General features: G+C 45.4%; 1 protein-coding gene across 4 annotated transcripts in view; it reads right to left on the reverse strand.

Annotated features, from left to right (window-relative positions):
* The window catches only part of LOC141164864 (uncharacterized), a 217,883-nt gene that overhangs the window by 30,213 nt on the left and 165,032 nt on the right, over positions 1-22,638 (reverse strand). For 3 of the 4 annotated variants that reach the window (XM_073650508.1, XM_073650507.1, XM_073650511.1), the window contains 2 exons: positions 13,714-13,794; positions 12,732-12,821 (listed from right to left, as the gene is read on the reverse strand). In XM_073650508.1, the coding sequence (XP_073506609.1) occupies positions 12,732-12,821; positions 13,714-13,794 (171 nt within the window). Of the gene's footprint in view, positions 1-12,731; positions 12,822-13,713; positions 13,795-18,453; positions 18,594-22,638 lie in introns of those variants that run through there. The other variant, XM_073650509.1, reaches the window with a different exon arrangement.

Consider the following 22,638-nt stretch of genomic DNA (forward strand, 5'->3'; position numbering starts at 1 on the left):
GCTGATGCTTCTTTCCTCTGTCCCCTCCCGCCAACCACGAACAACAGAGAGGGGATGATTATCCTCTTCATGTTCTGACAGTTGCTCACCTCTTCCTGCTCCATTTGTTTTTGGCCCTTGTACCTTCACTAACAGTTTGTCTGGTATCACCAGCCCCCCTCGTTCACAGTAATCCACCCGCATTTGGCACCCTGAGATGTCCCCTACTGTATCACGTTAGTAAGAGAAGAAAGTATTTTTTTAGTGTGGATGAGGCCTGTATAACATAGGAGATATTCTCCAAATAATTTCAAACTTAACATCTCCCCTACTGTATCCTGTTAGTAACAGAGGAAAGTATTTTTTTTTACTGTGGATGAGGCCTGTTTACAATAGAATATATGCTCCAAGAAATTTCAAACTCAGATCTAGCCTACTGTATCACGTTTGTCACAGAAGAAAATAGATTTTTGTACTCTGCAGGAGCTCTGCATACAGCTGAATTTCACCCCCACAAAATAACAAGGTGGGCTACTATGACTTGCTGTACTCATGCATGGAGCACAATAGAAGCAGTGCACAACAGACTTCTATGAAATGTGCCCTGCTGTCTTTGTCTGGACCTCACTAATGGTACAAGAAAAGAAAATCTGTTGGAAGGTCGATTTTACAGCCACACCGAACACTAGGTACCTAAACTATCTGACTTAGAAGCAACCGCCTAGCTAACTCGCTAAAATCTCTCAAGATGCAGGAGCAGACCAGGAGCATCGTCTATGATCTGTTATAGTCACAAAATAGAGCTAAAACAACATGACCGCTCTTTATATAGAGAGGGACATGTGGTTTCAGCAGCCAATGGCTCAAGCCCTTGTGTCCGGACATTGAGGATGGTTCCTGCGCCCTGATTGGCTAGCCGCGATTTGCACACATAAAGTTAGGGAAAAAAAAAGATTACAAGCATGGCGCTGCTCTGAGCTCTCCCCAGCCCCTCCCCTGATCAAACACATCCCTCCGCTCATCATACACCACCACTATGATAAAAAACTTTAGCTGCAAATAATTTCCAGCACTTTTACCGAATTTTGCAGATTTCAAGAAAAAATGCTCGTGTTTCCGATCACAAATCCGAATGTGCCATATTCGTGCCGAATTTGAAATTGGCGATCGTTTTTCTAACTTATTCGCTCATCACTAGTGTTGACGTTATGTATAACACTCCATTTTTCTGCATGGCCATGACCCGTAAACGTTTTGAGGCCATCCAAAAGTTTTTGAATTACAGTTATAATTCACAATGTTCTCCCAGAGATGACCCCAACTTTGACCATCTTTTCGAAGTTCGATCATTGATCACTTCAGCAACAAGTTTGAGGTGTACGTGCCCCAAGGGGACATCTGCGTGGATGAGTCCCTAATCCATTTTAAGGGGAGGCTTATATTCCGGCAATACCTGCCCAGAAAGAAGGCAAGGTATGGAATTCAGCTCTACAAACTTTGTGAGAGTACCTCAGTTTATACCCACAAGTTTAGGGTTAATGAAGGGAAGGACATCCAGATTGAAGCCCCTGAATGCCCCCCTGTTCTGGAAGTGAGTGGGAAAATTGTTTTGGATTTGGTGCACCCACTGCTGGATCAAGGTTATCACCTCTACGTGGATAACTTTTATACCAGCATCCCACTCTTCAAGTCCCTCTCTACGCAAGGTACCATAGACTATGGTACTGTCCGCAAAAATCAGAGAGGCCTCCCTAAGAAGCTAATTCGGCAGCTGCTCAGAAAGGGTGAGAGCAGAGCCCAATGTAGCGACAACATGCTGGTGGTCAAGGACAAGAGGGATGTCCTTTTCTTGACCACCATACATGGTGATGGCAGCACCCCCAGCACTGTACGAGGTACCTCTACACAGGTCTACAAACCACACTGTATACTGGGGTACAACAAAAACATAGGGGGAGTTGATCTCTCTGATCAAATTCTTCAGCCGTGCCGTGACATGAGAAAATCCAAGGTGTGGTACAAGAAGCTGGCCGTGCACATCGTACAGATGACAATGTACAACGGTTTCGTGCTATCACGATGTGCAGGCCAGACCACTACGTCGTACTTTCAGTTCCAGGAGGTAGTTATTAAGGCCCTGATATTTGGTAGTCAGGAATGAGCGGGCCCCAATACTTCAGGAACTGAAGGAGCTCGTACTATACCAGGCCAACATTTCCCCAGGGAGGTCCCTCAAACTACAAAAGAAGGAAGGCCCCAATGAGGTGCTGAGTGTGTTACAGAAGGGGATACGCAAGGACACCACTTATGAATGCGACACCTGCCCTGATAAACCTAGCCTGTGTATAAAAGAATGCTTCAGACTGTACCACACCCCCATGGACTACTAAATTATTTTCTCACTTACACAACTCACATATGCCAACCTGACGAACACTACACAACTCACGTATGCCAACCTGACGTGCACTACACAATTCATGTATGCCAACTTGATGCACACTACACAACTTATGTATTCACATACCAGGAAACAGTAGATCAGTTCCATATTGGGGTCACTTGTGGGGCATTTCCACTGTTTAGGCACATCTGGGGCTCTCCAAATGTGACATGACACCTGCAGACCATTCCACCAAAGTCTGCATTCCAATACTCACTCCTTTCCTTTCAAGCCCCGTGCCCAAACAGTGGTTTACCTCCACATATAGGGTATCAGTGCACGCAGGAGAAATTGCACAATAGATTTTTGGGTTAATTTTCTCCTGTTACCCTTGTGAAAATAAAGAAATTTGGGGCTAAAAGGTCATTTTTGTGGAAAAAAATAGATTTTTCATTTTCACGACTCCACGTTACAAGCTTCTGTGAAGCACCTTGGGGGTTAAAAGTTCTCACCACATATCTAGATCTAGCTTCCAAAATGCTTTCACTTGTGGGGGGGTTTCCACTGTTTAGGCACATCAGGGGCTCTCCAAAAGTGGCATGACGTCTGCTCTCAATTCCAGCCAATTTTGCATTCAAAAAAGTCTAAAGCCCCCGTCTCACATAGCGAGATCGCAGCTGTGTCACGGTTTTGGTGACGCAACAGAGACCTCACCAGCGATGTCGCGATGTCGCTATGTGTGACACTTTTCAGCGATCAGGCCCCTGCTGTGAGGTCGCTGATCGCTGCAAAGTGTCCTGGACCATTTTTTGGTCGTTGCCCTCCCGCTGGTTAGCACACATCGCTGTGTGTGACCAGCGGGAGCAGCAATCAGGCTGGTAACCATGGTAAACATCGGGTTACTAGGGGCACACACGCACCTAGTAACCCGTTGTTTATCATGGTTACCACTCTGCTACAGTGAGCGGGAGGTTACCGCTCACTTTAGCAGGCTCGTAACCATGATAAACAACGGGTTACTAGGTGCGCGTGTGCCCCTAGTAACCCGCTGTTTACCATGGTTACCAGCCTGCTCCTGCTTCAGCAGACTGGTTTGCTTGTTTGACAGCTCACCAGCGACCACATAGCGACGCAGCAACGATCCCTGACAGGTCGTATCGTTGTCGGGATCGCTAAGTGTGACGGGGCCTTTACCTTCCGAGCCCTGCTGTGCACCCAAACAGTGTTTCATTTTTGTGGAAAAATTAGATAAGTTCCTTGAGGAGTCTAGTTTCAAAAATTAGATCAATTGTGGGGGGTTTCCACTGTTTAGGCACATTAGGGGCTTTTCAAATGCGACATGGCGTCGCTAATTGTTCCAGCAAATTTTACATTCAAGAAGTCAAATGGCGCTCCTTCACTTCTGAGCCCTGCCGTGCGCCCAAACAGTGGTATTCCCCACATATGGGGTATCTGCGTGCTCAGGAGAAATTTCACAACAAATTTTGTGGTCCATTTTTTTTTCTGTTACTCTTGTGAAAATAAAAAAAATTGGATCTAAATTAACATTTTGGTGAACAAAAGGTTAAACGTTAATTTTTTCCTTCCTCATTGCTTAAGGGTTAATACATTTCTTCAGTGTGGTTTTGAGCACCTTGAAAGGTGCAGTTTTTAGAATGGTGTCACTTTTGGGTATTTTTTATCATATTGGCCCCTCAAAGTCACTTCAAATGTGATGTGGTCCCTAAAAAATGGTTTCGTAAATTTTGTTGTAAAAATTTGAAATCTCCGGTCAACTTTTAACCCTTATAGCTCCCTAACAAAAAAAAATATGGTTTCAAAAATTGTGCTGATGTAAAGTAGACATGTGGGAAATGTTGTTTAAGATCTATTTTGTGTGACATATCTCTCTGATTTAAGGACATAAGAATTCAAAGTTTGAAAAAATTCTTCACAAATAAACGCAAGTGATATCGAAGAAATTTTACCACTATCATTAACTACAATATGTCGCGAAAAAACAATCTCAGAATCAAGGGGATAAATGGGGTTGGGACCATCAGTTGTGTTGTGCAGAAGTCTGGTGGATACACAGCTGATAGTCCTACTGAATAGACTGTTAGAATTTGTATTATGGCAAGAAAAAAGCAGCTAAGTAAAGAAAAAGGAGTGGCCATCATTACTTTAAGAAATGAAGGTCAGTCAGTGCGAAAAATTGGGCAAACTTTGAAAGTGTCTCCAAGTGCAGTTGCAAAAACCATCAAGTGCTACAAAGAAACTGGCTCACATGAGGACCGCCCCAGGAAAGGAAGACCAAGAGTCACCTCTGCTTCTGAGGATAAGTTTATCTGAGTCACCAGCCTCAGAAATTGCAGGTTAACAGCAGCTCAGATTAGAGACCAGGTCAATGCCACACAGAGTTCTAGCAGCAGACACATCTCTACAACAACTGTTAAGAGGAGACTTTGTGCAGCAGGCCTTCATGGTAAAATAGCTGCTAGGAAACCACTGATAAGGACAGGCAACAAGCAGAAGAGACTTGTTTGGGCTAAAGAACACAAGGAATGGACATTAGACCAGTGGAAATCTGTGCTTTGGTCTGATGAGTCCAAATTTGAGATCTTTGGTTCCAACCACCGTGTCTTTGTGTGACGCAGAAAAGGTGAACGGATGGACTCTACATGCCTGGTTCCCACCATGAAGCATGGAGGAGGAGGTGTGATGGTGTGGGGGGGCTTTGCTGGTGACACTGTTGGGGGTTTATTCAAAATTGAAGGCATACTGAACCAGCATGGCTACCACAGCATCTTGCAGCGGCATGCTATTCCATCCGGTTTGCGTTTAGTTGGACCATCATTTATTTTTCAACAGGACAATGACCCCAAACACACCTCCAGGCTGTGTAAGGGCTATTTGACCAAGAAGGAGAGTGATGGGGGGCTACGCCAGATGACCTGGCCTCCACAGTCACCAGACCTGAACCCAATCGAGATGGTTTGGGGTGAGCTGGACCGCAGAGTGAAGGCAAAAGGGCCAACAAGTGCTAAGCATCTCTGGGAACTCCTTCAAGATTGTTGGAAGACCATTTCCGGTGACTACCTCTTGAAGCTCATCAAGAGAATGCCAAGAGTGTGCAAAGCAGTCATCAAAGCAAAAGGTGGCTACTGTGAAGAACCTAGAATATAAGACATATTTTCAGTTGTTTCACACTTTTTTGTTAAGTATATAATTCCACATGTGGTAATTCATAGTTTTGATGCTTCAGTGTGAATGTACAATTTTCATAGTCATGAAAATACAGAAAAATCTTTAAATGAGAAGGTGTGTCCAAACTTCTGGTCTGTACTGTATGTGTTCACCTGGTTTTATATGTTCACCGTTGTGTTCATAGCTTTTGCTTTCCAATTCATCCAATTCCAATTTATATCCAATTCATCACTTGTGACTTTTTAAAAAGTGGCAACTTTTTTCGCTAATATACTGCAGTCCCCTTGGAGTGATTTTATGCACATCCTAAACTTTTTCACTAACAATGTGACACTTTAGCGTAACTTGCAACTTTTTGCTCTAAGCAGGGGCAAAAAAGTTTCATGAAAAAAAAGAACATTTTTGATTTTGCATAAAATTCATGGACCTTTTTTTTTTTAAGAATATGCACAAAAAAATCATCAATAAATACTACAAGACAAAAAAAAAGAAAAGTGACTTAAAAAATCGGGGCCTGGCCCAAAGTGCTTGCCAATAATTCTTATAAGTTTCTCTGATATTTTTCCCTATGTTTCCCATTGCTTCAAAGAACAGTACCAATCAAAAGTTTGGATCTCTGCTCAGGCAATGTTTTTACTTGTTCTTATTGAACACCACATTTTAAAAAAGACATTGACAAACTGGAGCAAGTTCAGAGAAGAGCGACCAGAATGGTGACTGGTCTGCAAACCATGTCCTATGAGGAACGGTTGCAGGATTTGGGAATGTTTAGTTTGCAGAAAAGAAGACTGAGAGGAGACTTAATAGCTGTCTACAAATATCTCAAGGGCTGTCACATTGTAGAGGGATCATCTTTATTCTCATTTGCACAAGGAAAGACTAGAAGCAATGGGATGAAACTGAATGGGAGAAGATACAGATTAGAGATTAGAAGACACTGTATGACAGTGAGGAGATCAATGAGAGGAACCGGCGGCCACGAGAGGTGGTGAGGTCTCCTTCAATGGACGTCTTCAATCAGAGGCTGGACAGATATCTGTCTGAGATGGTTTAGTGAATCCTGCTTTGAGCCGGGGGTTGGACCAGATGACCCAGGAGGTCCCTTCCAACTCTACCATTCTATGATTCTATGAAATGTGAACATCGTAGTTACAGACTGAAGGCAGCAATACTAGGAAGATACACATATGGAACCCAAATTCCCAGCATCTCGGATAACAACCTTTATAAATGATGCACAGACAGCTAGTAACAGACGCATCTGAACATCAACTGTGCAAAGGCGACTGCAAGAAGCAGAAAAGGTGACTAATAGGTGCCCACACAGAAGCAAGAATAATGACCCAAAATGGAAGGAGGCTGCGTTTGATGACATGACCTAAAAAAATCAATCAACTACAACTTAATGACCAAACAGATTTGCTTTGAAATAAGTTGGATTCATGGTGATAGAAAAAGCAACCAACAAGTGCACAGCACCTCTGGGAAGTCCTCCAGGACTGTTGGAAGCCTCTAGGTGACGAACTGATGAAGCTGGTGAGAGAATGATGAGGGGGTATATGCTGTCACCATGGGGGTCACCAGGAGGAATCTAAAGTGCCACATATTCTAGCTTGTTTCTTATGTGTTTCTTTATTCCTTATTTACCGTGTTACTTTGTGGTTTTGCTGCCTTCATTCTGAATCTACAATGTGCACATTCCAATGAGAATAAGGAAAACCATTACATGAACAGAGGGGTGTCCATACATAAGACAGTTACTGAATTTTTTTTGCCGCTAGTCTGCAGTATGTGAGCCACGCCAATGCAGAAATCCCAGCACCTCCAGCCTCGGCTGCTATCATTGAGGTTATTAATGGTCGTCTGAAGAAGGTTATGCTGCTGAATGTATAATCCATCAAGATCCGCTGCTGGCAGCTTCTGTCTAATCACGACGAATGAAGTCCCCGATGTGATTGAAGGAGACCAGTCCGGAGACGCTGCCAGCAGCTCCTGTGTAATCACCGGCCAATGACATCCCATATGTGCTCGATGGAGTCAAGATCAATGGACCCAGTGGTGTGGCCATTTCTCCAAAGTGCCCCAGGTGTCATTTTTCAACACGACAACCCCAGGCCGCATGTACCTTGTGTTACTGTGAGCAGTCTGCGTGGCCTAAACCTGCTCCAGTGGCTGCAGCGTCTCTGGACTTGTCTCCATCAAGCTCATCAGGGAGTCACTGGTCGGTGAACACGCAGGAGCTGCCGGCAACAGATCTAGATGATTTGTACATTCATCAGCAGAACCTTCCTCAAATGACCATTAATGACCTCGGTGACAGCAGCCGAGGCCGGAGGTGCCAGGATTTCTGCATGAGGCTCAGACTCCGGACTGGAGACATCCTGAGATTTAGAAAATGTAGTTTCCGTTTTCATCACTTGGAGATCAGTATAACATTTTTTTATGTTACACCCACAAACATAAATGTATTTTATTGGAGTTTTCTGTGACACCAACACAATGTAGCAAGTATTTGCGACTTGTAAAGGAAAGATGGATGGTTTTCTAAATATTTAAAAATATAAATCTGAACATTACAAGGTGCATTTATATTCAGCCCCCGAGTCAGTACTTTGTAGGACCACCTTTCTCTGTCATTACTGTTGCAGTCTTTGGGGTCTGTCTCTCTAGCTTTCTCTGCTGCAGTCTTTTGGGGTCTGTCTCTCCACCTTTCTCTGCTGCAGTCTTTTGGGGTCTGTCTCTCCAGCTTTCTCTGCAGTCTTTTGGAGTATGTCTCTCCACCTCTCGCTGCAGTCTTTTGGGGTCTGTCTCTCCACCTCTCGCTGCAGTCTCTTGGGGTCTGTCTCTCCAGCTTTCTTTCTCTACAGTCTCTTGGGGTCTGTCTCTCCACCTTTCTCTCCTGCAGTCTTTTGGGGTCTGTCTCTTCACCTTTCTCTGCTGCAGTCTTTTGGGGTCTGTGTCTCCAGCTTTGCACTCTCGCTCTCGCTCAGTGATCGGATGGAGATGTCTGTGATCAGTGATTTTCCAGTCTTGTCACAGATTCTCTGGGATTTGGGTCTGGACTGTGACTGTGCCGTTAACACAAATGGATGTGCTCTAATCTAAACCCTCCATTGTAGCTCTGGCAGGATGCTGAGGGTCGTTGTCCTCCTGGAAGGTGAACCTACGCCCCAGTCTCAAGTCTTTATCAGCTTATAGCAGGTTTTCCTCCAGGATTGCCCTGTATTTAGCTGCATCCATCTTCCCATCAACTCTGAGCAGCTTCCCTGCCCCTGCTGAAGAAAAGTCTCCCTATAGCAGGATGCTGCCACCACCATGTGTGACGGTGGGGATGCTGTTTTTGGGTGATGTGCAGTCTTTGTTTTCTACCACATATAGCATTTTTGTCACATCTGTGTCTGATCATACTGCTGTAACCTTTGCCCAGTTTGCTAGATGGCACTGCAGTAACACTATGTTTACTGCTGGACGCTGGCAGTGTGTGATTGTCTAGGTTTCAGATTGATGAGACTAGTTCCCCCTTTTCTATTCACTGGTGTTTTGCTGCAGTGAGCTGGTAGATAATTAGCTCTCCGCTGGGAGCCATGGGCTGCTCCCTTTTATATAAACCCCAGGAGATTGACACTTGCTGACAGTTATTAGTTAGTGTTCAGCTAGTGACCTAGGCTAGTGATTTGGGTCCTGTGTTCTTTTTTGTATTTCCAGTGTTTGGACTCCAGCTTGTATCTTGATCACTCGCTTGTCTACTGATTTTGTCCTTGACGTGACTTCTCAGCTTGGTGACCCTTACCGCCTCTGGTTGTCAGCTCCTCTGTGGAAGCAATCCACTGGACACCATTGTAAAACTAGATCAATTTACAGGGGTTAGAGGGTAAAGGTCGGGTTTCCTCTGGAATCTGCCAGCTGGGTGGATTGTGCCAAGTCTGTCTGAGGTAGCCTTTTTGAGCCTGTTGCCTCTGACAGATGTAACAGAATAACTAGTCCAAAATATATTATGGATCCCCTCCTATCGGTGGTGGTCAGATGCAAGACCTGGGTCGTTTAGTCAAGGGTCTTGCAGCGCGGTTTCAACATTGCAACTGTCCAACCCCAAGCCCCTGCATCACCTCTCTTGACAATTTTTGAACCCAAGGTTAACCTGCCTGACAGATTTTCAGGTGACCATATTTTTTTTTCATTTAGGGAAAGCTGAAAGCTGTCCCCTGAATTTCAGGCTCTGCCCAGTTTTGTCTGGTTCTGAGAGCCATGTGTAAGACTCATCTTTTCCCCGTTGAAGGGAGACCCCAGGCCTAGACCTTTTCTTTACCCCTGATGCCCCAGAACTTTCCACAGTAGACTCATTTTTGAGTCCTTAGGTCTCCTGCATGACATCCCAGACCGTGTAGCTTATGCAGAAAGTAAACTAATAGTCCTCCACCAGGGACCAAGTTCTGCTGAGGAGTACTGTACTGAATTTCGGCATTGGATCACTGGCTCTCAGTGGAATGACCAGGCCCTTCGCCATCAGTTTCGTTTTGGACTCTTCGACCAAGTCTCTGTTAGTGCAGTTCCCTTCTTCTGACTCCTTTGATTCTGCCACGTCACTGGCTATCCATCTTGATAGTCGGTTGCGTGAATGCAGACACGATAGTTTTTCTGACACTGCACCTCTACCAAAGGCTAATATACCTATTACCCTTACTGCAGAGCCCATGAACATTGGGATAACTAACTCCCATGGACGACAGTGGGCCAAGGGAGAAACACTGAATCTTAGTGGCAACTGTGGAGAGTCTGGACATGAGATGCATGCCTGCCCAGGACAACCACTGTCAGAAAGTCGCCAGCGCCTAGGTGGGTCCGGGATGCCCAACTGGGCACACAAGTATTTCTTTATGATTCTGCAAAATTATTGCTACCTATTTGTTTGTCTTATCTTATAAAATCTATGTGGCTTAAGGACTTTATTGATTGAGGTTCTGCAACCAATTTTGTTGACACCAAGGTGGCAAAGGATCTTGGTTTACCCTTACCAAAATTATGTGTTTTTATGAAAGTCACTGCTATTGATGATACACCTGTCGCCCAGGGCATGGTGAAGTACATCACTAAGGAGGTGTCCCTGCTTTTTGGTATTTTACATTTTGAGGCTTTATGTCCTTGAAAACTTGTCCATGCTCTTGGGCCTTGGTTACACAAACATTATTACACCTGAGGGTCACTATGAGGATCTTGTGATGCCTTTTGGACTAAGTAATGCACCGGATGTTTTTCAAAGTTTTGTTAAAGACGTATTTAGAAATCTAAGTGGTCAATATGTGGTCATCTCTGGGTGACAGTCTGGTTTATTCACCTGAAATTGAATCACTCTGAAGCTGTTAAGGAGTTGGGTACAATTGAAGTCTATGAAAGTCTTGCAGCGTTTCCTTGGATTCAGCAACTACTATCATACATTCATTAACATTTTTTACAAGATTGCCAAACCAGACTGACTTGACCAAGAAAGTAGCAGATTAGCTAACTGGAAACCTGAGGCATTGCATACTTTCACTGAATAAAAGGAGCATTTCTCATATGACCCTGTATTGATCCAGCAACGCACCAACACTACTGTTATAACTGGACGCTGGCAGTGTGTGTTTAGGTTTCCGATTGATGGAACTAGTTCCCCCTTTGCTATACTGTTGTGTTTTGCTGCAGTGAGCTGGTAGGTAATTAGCTCTCTGCTGGGAGCCATGGGCAACTCCCTTCTATATAAACCCCAGTAGACTGACACTAGCTGACAGTGTTAGTGTTCAGCTAGTGACCTAGCATCTCTGACTTTGCTTTTGTGTTCTGTTTTGTGTTTCCAGTGTACGGTCTCTGGCTTGTATCTTGACCACCCGCTTGTCTCCTGATCTTGTCTTTGACATGACTTCTCGCATCTTTGACCCTGCTTAGCAATTGTTTCTGCCTCTGGATCGCTGTTAAGGATGACAGCCCTTCTGTGGAAGCAATCCAGTGGACCCTGTTGTAAAACAAGATTCCTGTACAGGGTTTAAAGGGTGTTGGGGTTCTCATAAGTTTGCCAGATGTAGTGGCTTGTGTCAAGTCTGGTCTGTCCGAGGTAGTCTTTTTGAGCCTGTGGCCTCTGACAGAAGTATCAGTTTTGCATTTAGCCCAAAAAAGTTCTACTTTGTTCTCATCTGACCAGAGCCCCTTATTTCACATGCTCGCTGCATCCCTTACATTGCTTTTTGTAAACTGCAAGCAGGACTTCTTCTGGCTTTCTAAAATGTTTTTCTTCTTGCCTCACATCCATAAAGGTCAGATGTGTTGAGTATATGACTAATAGTTTTCCTGTGGACAGATTCTCCCCCCTGAGCTATGGATCTCTGCAGCTCCTCCAGTGACCATGGGCTTCTTGGCTGCTTCTCTGATTAGTGCTCTCCTTGCTTGGGATGTCAGGTTAGGTAGACGACTATTGAACAGTGGTCTATGAGATGTTCAGAGCTTGGGCTATTTTTATAACCTAACGCTGCTTTACTTTTCTCCACAGCTTTATCCCTGACCTGTCTTGTGGGCTTCTTGGTTTTCAGCTTTATCCCTGACCTGTCTTGTGGGCTTCTTGGTTTTCAGCTTTATCCCTGACCTGTCTGGTGGGCTCCTTGGTTTTCTGATTTATCCCTGACCCGTCTGGTGAGCTCCTTGGTGATCATGAAGCTGTTTGATCTATAATGTTCTCAATCCTCTGAGGCCTTCACAGAACAGCTGTAGTTATACTGAAAAGAATCACACCCAGGAGAACGCAATGTACTAATGTTGTGACTTCTGGGGGCGATTGGTCACTCAGGATTTTATTTATGGGTATCAGACTACATGGGGCTGAATACTAATGCACCTCACAATTTTCCGATTTATAATTTTAAAACATTTAGAAAACCCTGTATCATTTCCTTTACACGTCACTAGTACATTTAAGATTGTGGGTGTAATGTGAAAAAAATGTGGAAAAGTCACAGGGTATGAACACTTTTTCAAGATACTGCATTACAACAATGAATATAGTACAGTCATGTCCTGTACACCATGAAGATAAAGCTGAAACACACTGAGCCCCTAAAGTAGAACCTGCAGCACAAGGTGTCCCCTGAAGCTGAATGTAAGCTCTTGTGGGTGAGATTGACTGGACAGCACCTTTAAAAAGGACTCCCCCCCCTTTTACCTGCTGTGATGTCTGTGGTGTTGCTGGATCTTCTGCCATTTCTCCTGAGCGATTTCCATTTTCTGTTCCATTTGAAGTTGATGGTTGGTCCTGAAATCAGATATTAATCTTGTAATTGCCCAGAGACAGACTGATGAGAATGTATCCGTCCTGTATCATCCACATAATGTGCCTCCATTATAAGACACCTGGAGAGTGGTGGGATTGTGACCCCGTCGTCTCTTATACTGCACCTACTTATATTTTTCATCAGATTAGATACAATGTCTTATATTTATCTTCTAAACTTAAATATTATGAATCACGTATTGAAAACTGATCATGTGGTCAGTGAGATCTTGGTGCATTCAAACTTCTTGTTGTTTCTTTTTAGTCTACATATATTAAACATTTCAATTCTCGTTTCTCTTTTTTTGTTTTAAGTCAAATTTGTAACAAAAATCTCCTGGAATGTCATCAGCTAAATGAAGCAGAGAGCAGGCATATCTCACGGCAGAAGGTATCGCACATAAATGATCATCTGTAGTCTGGTGGCCACCTCACCATCAGTAATTGGCTGCAGTGGTCAAAGACCAGGGGCAGTGGTGGAGAGGCAGCTTTGTATCTTATTATTTTATTAGTCAGAAAGCAAAGAATAATTATTTCTGGAACGCCCCTTACATCAGAGCATTTTTCCAGCATTTTTGCCTCAAAAACCACTTGCAGTTTCTTCATTTTTCAATGGAGTTAAAAAAAAATAATTCCCAAAAATGCTGAAAAAAAGCTAAAAAAAAAATGCTGGTCAAAAAAGCACTCAGGAAACGCCCACCCCTCAAAAAAATCCTCTAAAAAACATGCTTCAGAGGAAAAAACACAGCCGTTTACCGCAGCATCTTCCTTTTAATGAATTCAAGGTGTTTGTCGCCTCAAAAAGATGTCATGTGCACAGAACCCAACACTCTCCTGCTTGGTGAATTTGTCAGTGTTGCTACAATCCTTTTACCTTTCCTGCCGCCTCTGATTTTGCTCTTTTAGGTTGCGGTGATTCCATTTCATTATCAGTTGAGCTCCTGGCGTTCTGATTCTATGAGAAAGATTAATACAAATATGAAAAGACAGAAGTCCGCACAACTCTGGCAACAAAGGAAAATTTTACCACATCACATTTAGTCACAAATCTGAGAATAATCTTGCTCCTTAGCTGCACTGTGCCCTTTACTACTGAGGTTACTCTGCATCCTGCACTGTGACCTTTACTACTGAGGTTACTCAACATCCTGCACTGTGACCTTTACTACTGAGGTTACTCTGCATCCTGCACTGTGCCCTTTACTACTGAGGTTACTCTACATCCTGCACTGTGCCCTTTATTACTGAGGATACTCTGCATCCTGCACTGTGCCCTTTACTACTGAGGTTACTCTGCACCCTGCACTGTGCCCTTTATTACTAAGGTTACTCTACATCCTGCACTGTGCCCTTTATTACTGAGGATACTCTGCATCCTGCACTGTGCCCTTTACTACTGAGGTTACTCTGCACCCTGCACTGTGCCCTTTATTACTAAGGTTACTCTACATCCTGCACTGTGCCCTTTATTACTGAGGATACTCTGCATCCTGCACTGTGCCCTTTACTACTGAGGTTACTCTGCATCCTGCACTGTGCCCTTTATTACTGAGGTTACTCTACATCCTGCACTGTGCCCTTTATTACTGAGGATACTCTGCATCCTGCACTGTGCCCTTTACTACTGAGGTTACTCTGCACCCTGCACTGTGCCCTTTACTACTGAGGTTACTCTGCATCCTGCACTGTGCCCTTTACTACTGAGGTTACTCTGCACCCTGCACTGTGCCCTTTACTACTGAGGATACTCTGCACCCTGCACTGTGCCCTTTACTACTGAGGTTACTCTGCACCCTGCACTGTGCCCTTTACTACTGAGGATACTCTGCATCCTGCACTGTGCCCTTTACTACTGAGGTTACTCTGCATCCTGCACTGTGACCTTTACTACTGAGGTTACTCTACATCCTGCACTGTGCCCTTTACTACTGAGGTTACTCTGCACCCTGCACTGTGCCCTTTACTACTGAGGTTACTCTGCACCCTGCACTGTGCCCTTTACTACTGAGGATACTCTGCACCCTGCACTGTGCCCTTTACTACTGAGGTTACTCTGCACCCTGCACTGTGCCCTTTACTACTGAGGATACTCTGCATCCTGCACTGTGCCCTTTACTACTGAGGTTACTCTGCATGCTGCACTGTGACCTTTACTACTGAGGTTACTCTACATCCTGCACTGTGCCCTTTATTACTGAGGTTACTCTACATCCTGCACTGTGCCCTTTATTACTGAGGATACTCTGCATCCTGCACTGTGCCCTTTACTACTGAGGTTACTCTGCACCCTGCACTGTGCCCTTTACTACTGAGGTTACTCTGCATCCTGCACTGTCCCCTTTACTACTGAGGTTACTCTGCACCCTGCACTGTGCCCTTTACTACTGAGGATACTCTGCACCCTGCACTGTGCCCTTTACTACTGAGGTTACTCTGCACCCTGCACTGTGCCCTTTACTACTGAGGATACTCTGCATCCTGCACTGTGCCCTTTACTACTGAGGTTACTCTGCATCCTGCACTGTGACCTTTACTACTGAGGTTACTCTACATCCTGCACTGTGCCCTTTACTACTGAGGATACTCTGCACCCTGCACTGTGCCCTTTACTACTGAGGATACTCTGCATCCTGCACTGTGCCCTTTACTACTGAGGATACTCTGCATCCTGCACTGTGCCCTTTACTACTGAGGTTACGCTGCACCCTGCACTATGTCCTTTATTACTGAGGATACTCTGCATCCTGCACTGTGCCCTTTACTACTGAGGTTACTCTGCACCCTGCACTGTGCCCTTTACTACTGAGGATACTCTGCACCCTGCACTGTGCCCTTTACTACTGAGGTTACGCTGCACCCTGCACTGTGCCCTTTACTACTGAGGTTACGCTGCACCCTGCACTATGTCCTTTATTACTGAGGATACTCTGCATCCTGCACTGTGCCCTTTACCACTGAGGTTACTCTGCACCCTGCACTGTGCCCTTTACTACTGAGGATACTCTGCATCCTGCACTGTGCCCTTTACTACTGAGGATACTCTGCATCCTGCACTGTGCCCTTTACTACTGAGGATACTCTGCACCCTGCACTGTGCCCTTTACTACTGAGGTTACGCTGCACCCTGCACTATGTCCTTTATTACTGAGGATACTCTGCATCCTGCACTGTGCCCTTTACTACTGAGGTTACGCTGCACCCTGCACTATGTCCTTTATTACTGAGGATACTCTGCATCCTGCACTGTGCCCTTTACTACTGAGGTTACTCTGCACCCTGCACTGTGCCCTTTACTACTGAGGTTACTCTGCACCCTGCACTGTGCCCTTTACTACTGAGGATACTCTGCACCCTGCACTATGTCCTTTATTACTGAGGTTACTCTACACCAGGGGTCTCAAACTCAATTTACCTGGGGGCCGCTGGAGGTAGATTCTGGGTAAGGCTGGGCCGCATCAAGTTTTCCACAAAAAATGCGCTTACAAAATATCATTATTCAGATTCAAATGTCTTTATTAACAGTTCTTTAACATTTAACTTTTAGAACATGAATGGACATAAACTGTTTGAACATGGCTTTATCTGCCTACTTCTTGCTGCTAGAGATCTGACAGCGCTTACTCTTGCATAGCCGAGCCACATTTGGCGTAAGTGAGGAAGCAGTTGAGACCCTCAGCACAGCTTGAAGATGAGCATCAGTAATTCTAGACCTGTACTTTGACTTATTGAAGTTCAAGGTAGAGAAGAGCTTTTCGCACAAGTATGTGCTCCCAAATAGACACATGGTCTGCTTGAACATTCGGGAAAGCTCAGGGAAGCTGGGGGGCAATTCTCTTAAAAATTGCCCAAGTTTGTCTGCTTTTCCACTCACATCCCTAAACTTGGCTTTGAGTTCAGAGTTACACTGCAGGTCAATGAGCTCTATTTGAAACACTGGAGGGGCATCTTGCACATCAAAGGAGAAGGGGTCTGCAAAAATTTGAAATGTGGCTCTGTGTCTCTTGAAGTCTGCAAATCTATGATCAAATTCCTCCTGTAGCCTCAAAATGACATCCACATACTCCTCATGACTGAATAGTGTGCCTGAATCAATGAGTGACTTGCATGCTGGGAAATGGCAAAGGTTTGTTTGAGAAAGCTGGTCTTTCCACAATATAAGTTTTGTAGAGAACGCTCTCACGCTGTCATAGGCAGCACTGACAAGTTGCCCCTGGCCTTGTAACCTCTTATTCAGTACATTAAGCTCATGTGCAATATCAACCAAAAAAGCTAAGTCCATGAGCCATTTTGGATCACTTAGCAAAGGAACAGAAGCCCCATCTTTCTCCATAAAAGCTTTCACTTCCGCTCTCAACTCAAAAAATCTCTTCAATACGTTTCCCCTGCTGAGCCAACGCACCTCGGTAAAGTAGAGCACATCCCCATATTCTGACTCTATTTCCTCTAAAAAAGCACGAAACATTCTGTGTTTTAAGCCCCTGGATCTGATTTGGTTGATGCATTTCACAACGAAAGACATCACGTTGTCAAACTTCAGGCATTTGCTGCAAAGGGCCTGCTGATGGATAATGCAGTGCAGAGCAATGACCTCCTCTAAACCTTCCTCTTCCTTTTTTTTTATTAACAAGTGCCACCAGTCCTTTTTTCCTCCCGATCATTGATGGCGCTCCATCAGTTGTTATTCCGACAAACTTCCTCCAAGGCAAACCAGCATTCTGAAAAGCATCACACAGCTGGTGAAATATCTCTTGGGCGGTGGTCTGGCCATGCATTGGAACTAGTGAGAGCAACTCCTCTGTGACTTCAAAATTGTCATCAACACCCCGGACATAGATTGCAAGCTGGGCAGTGTCGGTGATGTCTGTGGTCTCATCAAGAGCGACTGAGTATACACTGAAACATTTTATTTTCTCACACAGTTGATCATAAATGTCACTTGAAAGGTCAGAAATGCGCTCTGCCACGGTGTTGGAAGAAAGGCTGACGTTGCTAAACTGACCTTTCTTTTCTGGAGAGATAATACTTGCAGCCTGTAACATGCACTTTTTTATAAATTCCCCTTCTTTAAATGACTTTCCTGCTTTAGCAATCATCATACTAACTACGTAGCTGGCTTCGACTGCTGCATCATTCTCTTTGGTTGCTTTCTTAAAGAAATCTTGTTGCCTCAGCAGACATGTCTTAAGTTTAGCAACCTGGTTGGCTCTCTCATCTTCCTGGTACTTTGCATACTCCTCAGCATGTCTAGTTGTGTAATGACGCTTCAAATTGTATTCTTTGGGCACTGCAACTTTCTCTGTGCAAATAAGACAAGTTGGGATGCCCTTGTGCTCAATAAAGAAATATTGCTTTTCCCACTTTTCCTGAAATTGTCTGTGCTCATCATCAACCTTTCTCTTCACTGCAGGCTTTGAGCAAGACATATTTGGGGCTGCGTAGCAAAAACTTAGGCCTATGGTGCCTTGAGATACCCACTTCAGCACAAGGTGCTCTGGATGAGCGGAAATAGAGTTTCCCAGTCCCCCTAGCTGCCTAGCATGACCTTCGGCAACATTAAAGAGGACCTGATTTTTACTCACAGGAGTAGCCAAATACCTTTAGGGTGGGCACGCACCTGGTCTGGTTTATAAAAATAGCACTCCTCCACTCTGCTGTGCCCCCCTGTATATTTCTTGCCCTGTATGCTAATACTGAGCATCAAGGAGGAAGAGACGCCGGGGTTTCTCAATGGGCGTCTCCTTCTCCATGTGCCTCAATCCAATCACAGTGAGAGTCACAGCCAGGAAGAAAAAAACTCCTTGTCTGTGACACTCTTTGATGTGATTGGATCACAACACAGCCAGGGAGAAGGAGACGCCCATTGAGAAACCCCTGCGTCTCCTCCTCCCATGCAGGGCCTCCAATGGCAGAACGTCCTGTCGCCTGACTGGGAAGAAGAAGAAAAAAAGTGGGGCGTGGAGAGCGTGACTGACAGGCTGGAGAGCCTGTCAGTCACGCTCTCCACGCCCCACTTTTTTTTTCTTCCAAGCCTGCACTAGATTGAAAACAAAAGAAGAAGCTGCTGTCATGGCGTCTCCCAGCGCAAGGGAAGCCCCGAGCTGGGAGACGTGTCTTCTCTATGAACGCGCCCTGTGCACCGAGGGGTCCCAAGCTCCTACCCCCCCCCCCCCCCGGTACTTGCCTCTCCGTGTCCCTCCCATCGAAGAAGATGAAGTCGCCGCTCTGAACGCACTTGGTGCAGGTCAGCCTCCGGCGGTGTTACACAGCGGGCAGCGCTCCACCGCCACTTACTCCCCCTGGTGAGACGCCGAGGTACTGTACTTGGTGGTGGAGCGCTGCCCGCTGTGTAACACCGCCGGAGGCTGACCTGCACCAAGTGCGTTCAGAGCGGCGACTTCATCTTCTTCAAGTACCGGAGGGAAGGGGACTAAGGTGGCTAAGTGCTTTTCCAGGCGGGGGGCCGCAAAATATTGTCCCGCGGGCCGCAGTTGGCCCGCGGGCCGCGAGTTTGAGACCCCTGCTCTACACCCTGCACTGTGCCCTTTACTACGGAGGTTACTCTGCACCCTGCACTGTGCCCTTTACTACTGAGGTTACTCTGCACTGTCCCCTTTATTACTGAGGTTACTCTGCACCCTGCACTATGTCCTTTATTACTGAGGTTACTCAACATCCTGCACTGTGTCCTTTACTACTGAGGATACTCTGCATCCTGCACTGTGCCCTTTACTGCTGAGGTTACTCTACATCCTGCACTGTGCCCTTTACTACTGAGGATACTCTGCATCCTGCACTGTGCCCTTTACTACTGAGGATACTCTGCATCCTGCACTGTGCCCTTTACTGCTGAGGTTACTCTACATCCTGCACTGTGCCCTTTACTACTGAGGATACTCTGCATCCTGCACTGTGCCCTTTACTACTGAGGATACTCTGCATCCTGCACTGTGCCCTTTACTGCTGAGGTTACTCTACATCCTGCACTGTGCCCTTTACTACTGAGGATACTCTGCATCCTGCACTGTGCCCTTTACTACTGAGGATACTCTGCACCCTGCACTGTGCCCTTTACTGCTGAGGTTAATCTACATCCTGCACTGTGCCCTTTACTACTGAGGATACTCTGCATCCTGCACTGTGCCCTTTACTACTGAGGATACTCTGCATCCTGCACTGTGCCCTTTACTGCTGAGGATACTCTGCATCCTGCACTGTGCCCTTTACTACTGAGGATATTCTTCACCCTGCACTGTCCCCTTTATTACTGAGGATACTCTGCACCCTGCACTGTGCCCTTTACTACTGAGGATACTCTGCATCCTGCACTGTGCCCTTTACTACTGAGGTTACTCTGCATCCTGCACTGTGACCTTTACTACTGAGGTTACTCTACATCCTGCACTGTGCCCTTTACTACTGAGGATACTCTGCACCCTGCACTGTGCCCTTTACTACTGAGGATACTCTGCATCCTGCACTGTGCCCTTTACTACTGAGGATACTCTGCATCCTGCACTGTGCCCTTTACTACTGAGGTTACGCTGCACCCTGCACTATGTCCTTTATTACTGAGGATACTCTGCATCCTGCACTGTGCCCTTTACTACTGAGGTTACTCTGCACCCTGCACTGTGCCCTTTACTACTGAGGATACTCTGCACCCTGCACTGTGCCCTTTACTACTGAGGTTACGCTGCACCCTGCACTGTGCCCTTTACTACTGAGGTTACGCTGCACCCTGCACTATGTCCTTTATTACTGAGGATACTCTGCATCCTGCACTGTGCCCTTTACCACTGAGGTTACTCTGCACCCTGCACTGTGCCCTTTACTACTGAGGATACTCTGCATCCTGCACTGTGCCCTTTACTACTGAGGATACTCTGCATCCTGCACTGTGCCCTTTACTACTGAGGATACTCTGCACCCTGCACTGTGCCCTTTACTACTGAGGTTACGCTGCACCCTGCACTATGTCCTTTATTACTGAGGATACTCTGCATCCTGCACTGTGCCCTTTACTACTGAGGTTACGCTGCACCCTGCACTATGTCCTTTATTACTGAGGATACTCTGCATCCTGCACTGTGCCCTTTACTACTGAGGTTACTCTGCACCCTGCACTGTGCCCTTTACTACTGAGGTTACTCTGCACCCTGCACTGTGCCCTTTACTACTGAGGATACTCTGCACCCTGCACTATGTCCTTTATTACTGAGGTTACTCTACACCAGGGGTCTCAAACTCAATTTACCTGGGGGCCGCTGGAGGTAGATTCTGGGTAAGGCTGGGCCGCATCAAGTTTTCCACAAAAAATGCGCTTACAAAATATCATTATTCAGATTCAAATGTCTTTATTAACAGTTCTTTAACATTTAACTTTTAGAACATGAATGGACATAAACTGTTTGAACATGGCTTTATCTGCCTACTTCTTGCTGCTAGAGATCTGACAGCGCTTACTCTTGCATAGCCGAGCCACATTTGGCGTAAGTGAGGAAGCAGTTGAGACCCTCAGCACAGCTTGAAGATGAGCATCAGTAATTCTAGACCTGTACTTTGACTTATTGAAGTTCAAGGTAGAGAAGAGCTTTTCGCACAAGTATGTGCTCCCAAATAGACACATGGTCTGCTTGAACATTCGGGAAAGCTCAGGGAAGCTGGGGGGCAATTCTCTTAAAAATTGCCCAAGTTTGTCTGCTTTTCCACTCACATCCCTAAACTTGGCTTTGAGTTCAGAGTTACACTGCAGGTCAATGAGCTCTATTTGAAACACTGGAGGGGCATCTTGCACATCAAAGGAGAAGGGGTCTGCAAAAATTTGAAATGTGGCTCTGTGTCTCTTGAAGTCTGCAAATCTATGATCAAATTCCTCCTGTAGCCTCAAAATGACATCCACATACTCCTCATGACTGAATAGTGTGCCTGAATCAATGAGTGACTTGCATGCTGGGAAATGGCAAAGGTTTGTTTGAGAAAGCTGGTCTTTCCACAATATAAGTTTTGTAGAGAACGCTCTCACGCTGTCATAGGCAGCACTGACAAGTTGCCCCTGGCCTTGTAACCTCTTATTCAGTACATTAAGCTCATGTGCAATATCAACCAAAAAAGCTAAGTCCATGAGCCATTTTGGATCACTTAGCAAAGGAACAGAAGCCCCATCTTTCTCCATAAAAGCTTTCACTTCCGCTCTCAACTCAAAAAATCTCTTCAATACGTTTCCCCTGCTGAGCCAACGCACCTCGGTAAAGTAGAGCACATCCCCATATTCTGACTCTATTTCCTCTAAAAAAGCACGAAACATTCTGTGTTTTAAGCCCCTGGATCTGATTTGGTTGATGCATTTCACAACGAAAGACATCACGTTGTCAAACTTCAGGCATTTGCTGCAAAGGGCCTGCTGATGGATAATGCAGTGCAGAGCAATGACCTCCTCTAAACCTTCCTCTTCCTTTTTTTTTATTAACAAGTGCCACCAGTCCTTTTTTCCTCCCGATCATTGATGGCGCTCCATCAGTTGTTATTCCGACAAACTTCCTCCAAGGCAAACCAGCATTCTGAAAAGCATCACACAGCTGGTGAAATATCTCTTGGGCGGTGGTCTGGCCATGCATTGGAACTAGTGAGAGCAACTCCTCTGTGACTTCAAAATTGTCATCAACACCCCGGACATAGATTGCAAGCTGGGCAGTGTCGGTGATGTCTGTGGTCTCATCAAGAGCGACTGAGTATACACTGAAACATTTTATTTTCTCACACAGTTGATCATAAATGTCACTTGAAAGGTCAGAAATGCGCT

Source organism: Phyllobates terribilis, unplaced genomic scaffold (assembly GCF_046119375.1).
Source record: "Phyllobates terribilis strain yellow unplaced genomic scaffold, ASM4611937v1 Scaffold_10__3_contigs__length_209671492, whole genome shotgun sequence".
Lineage (NCBI taxonomy): Eukaryota > Metazoa > Chordata > Amphibia > Anura > Dendrobatidae > Phyllobates > Phyllobates terribilis.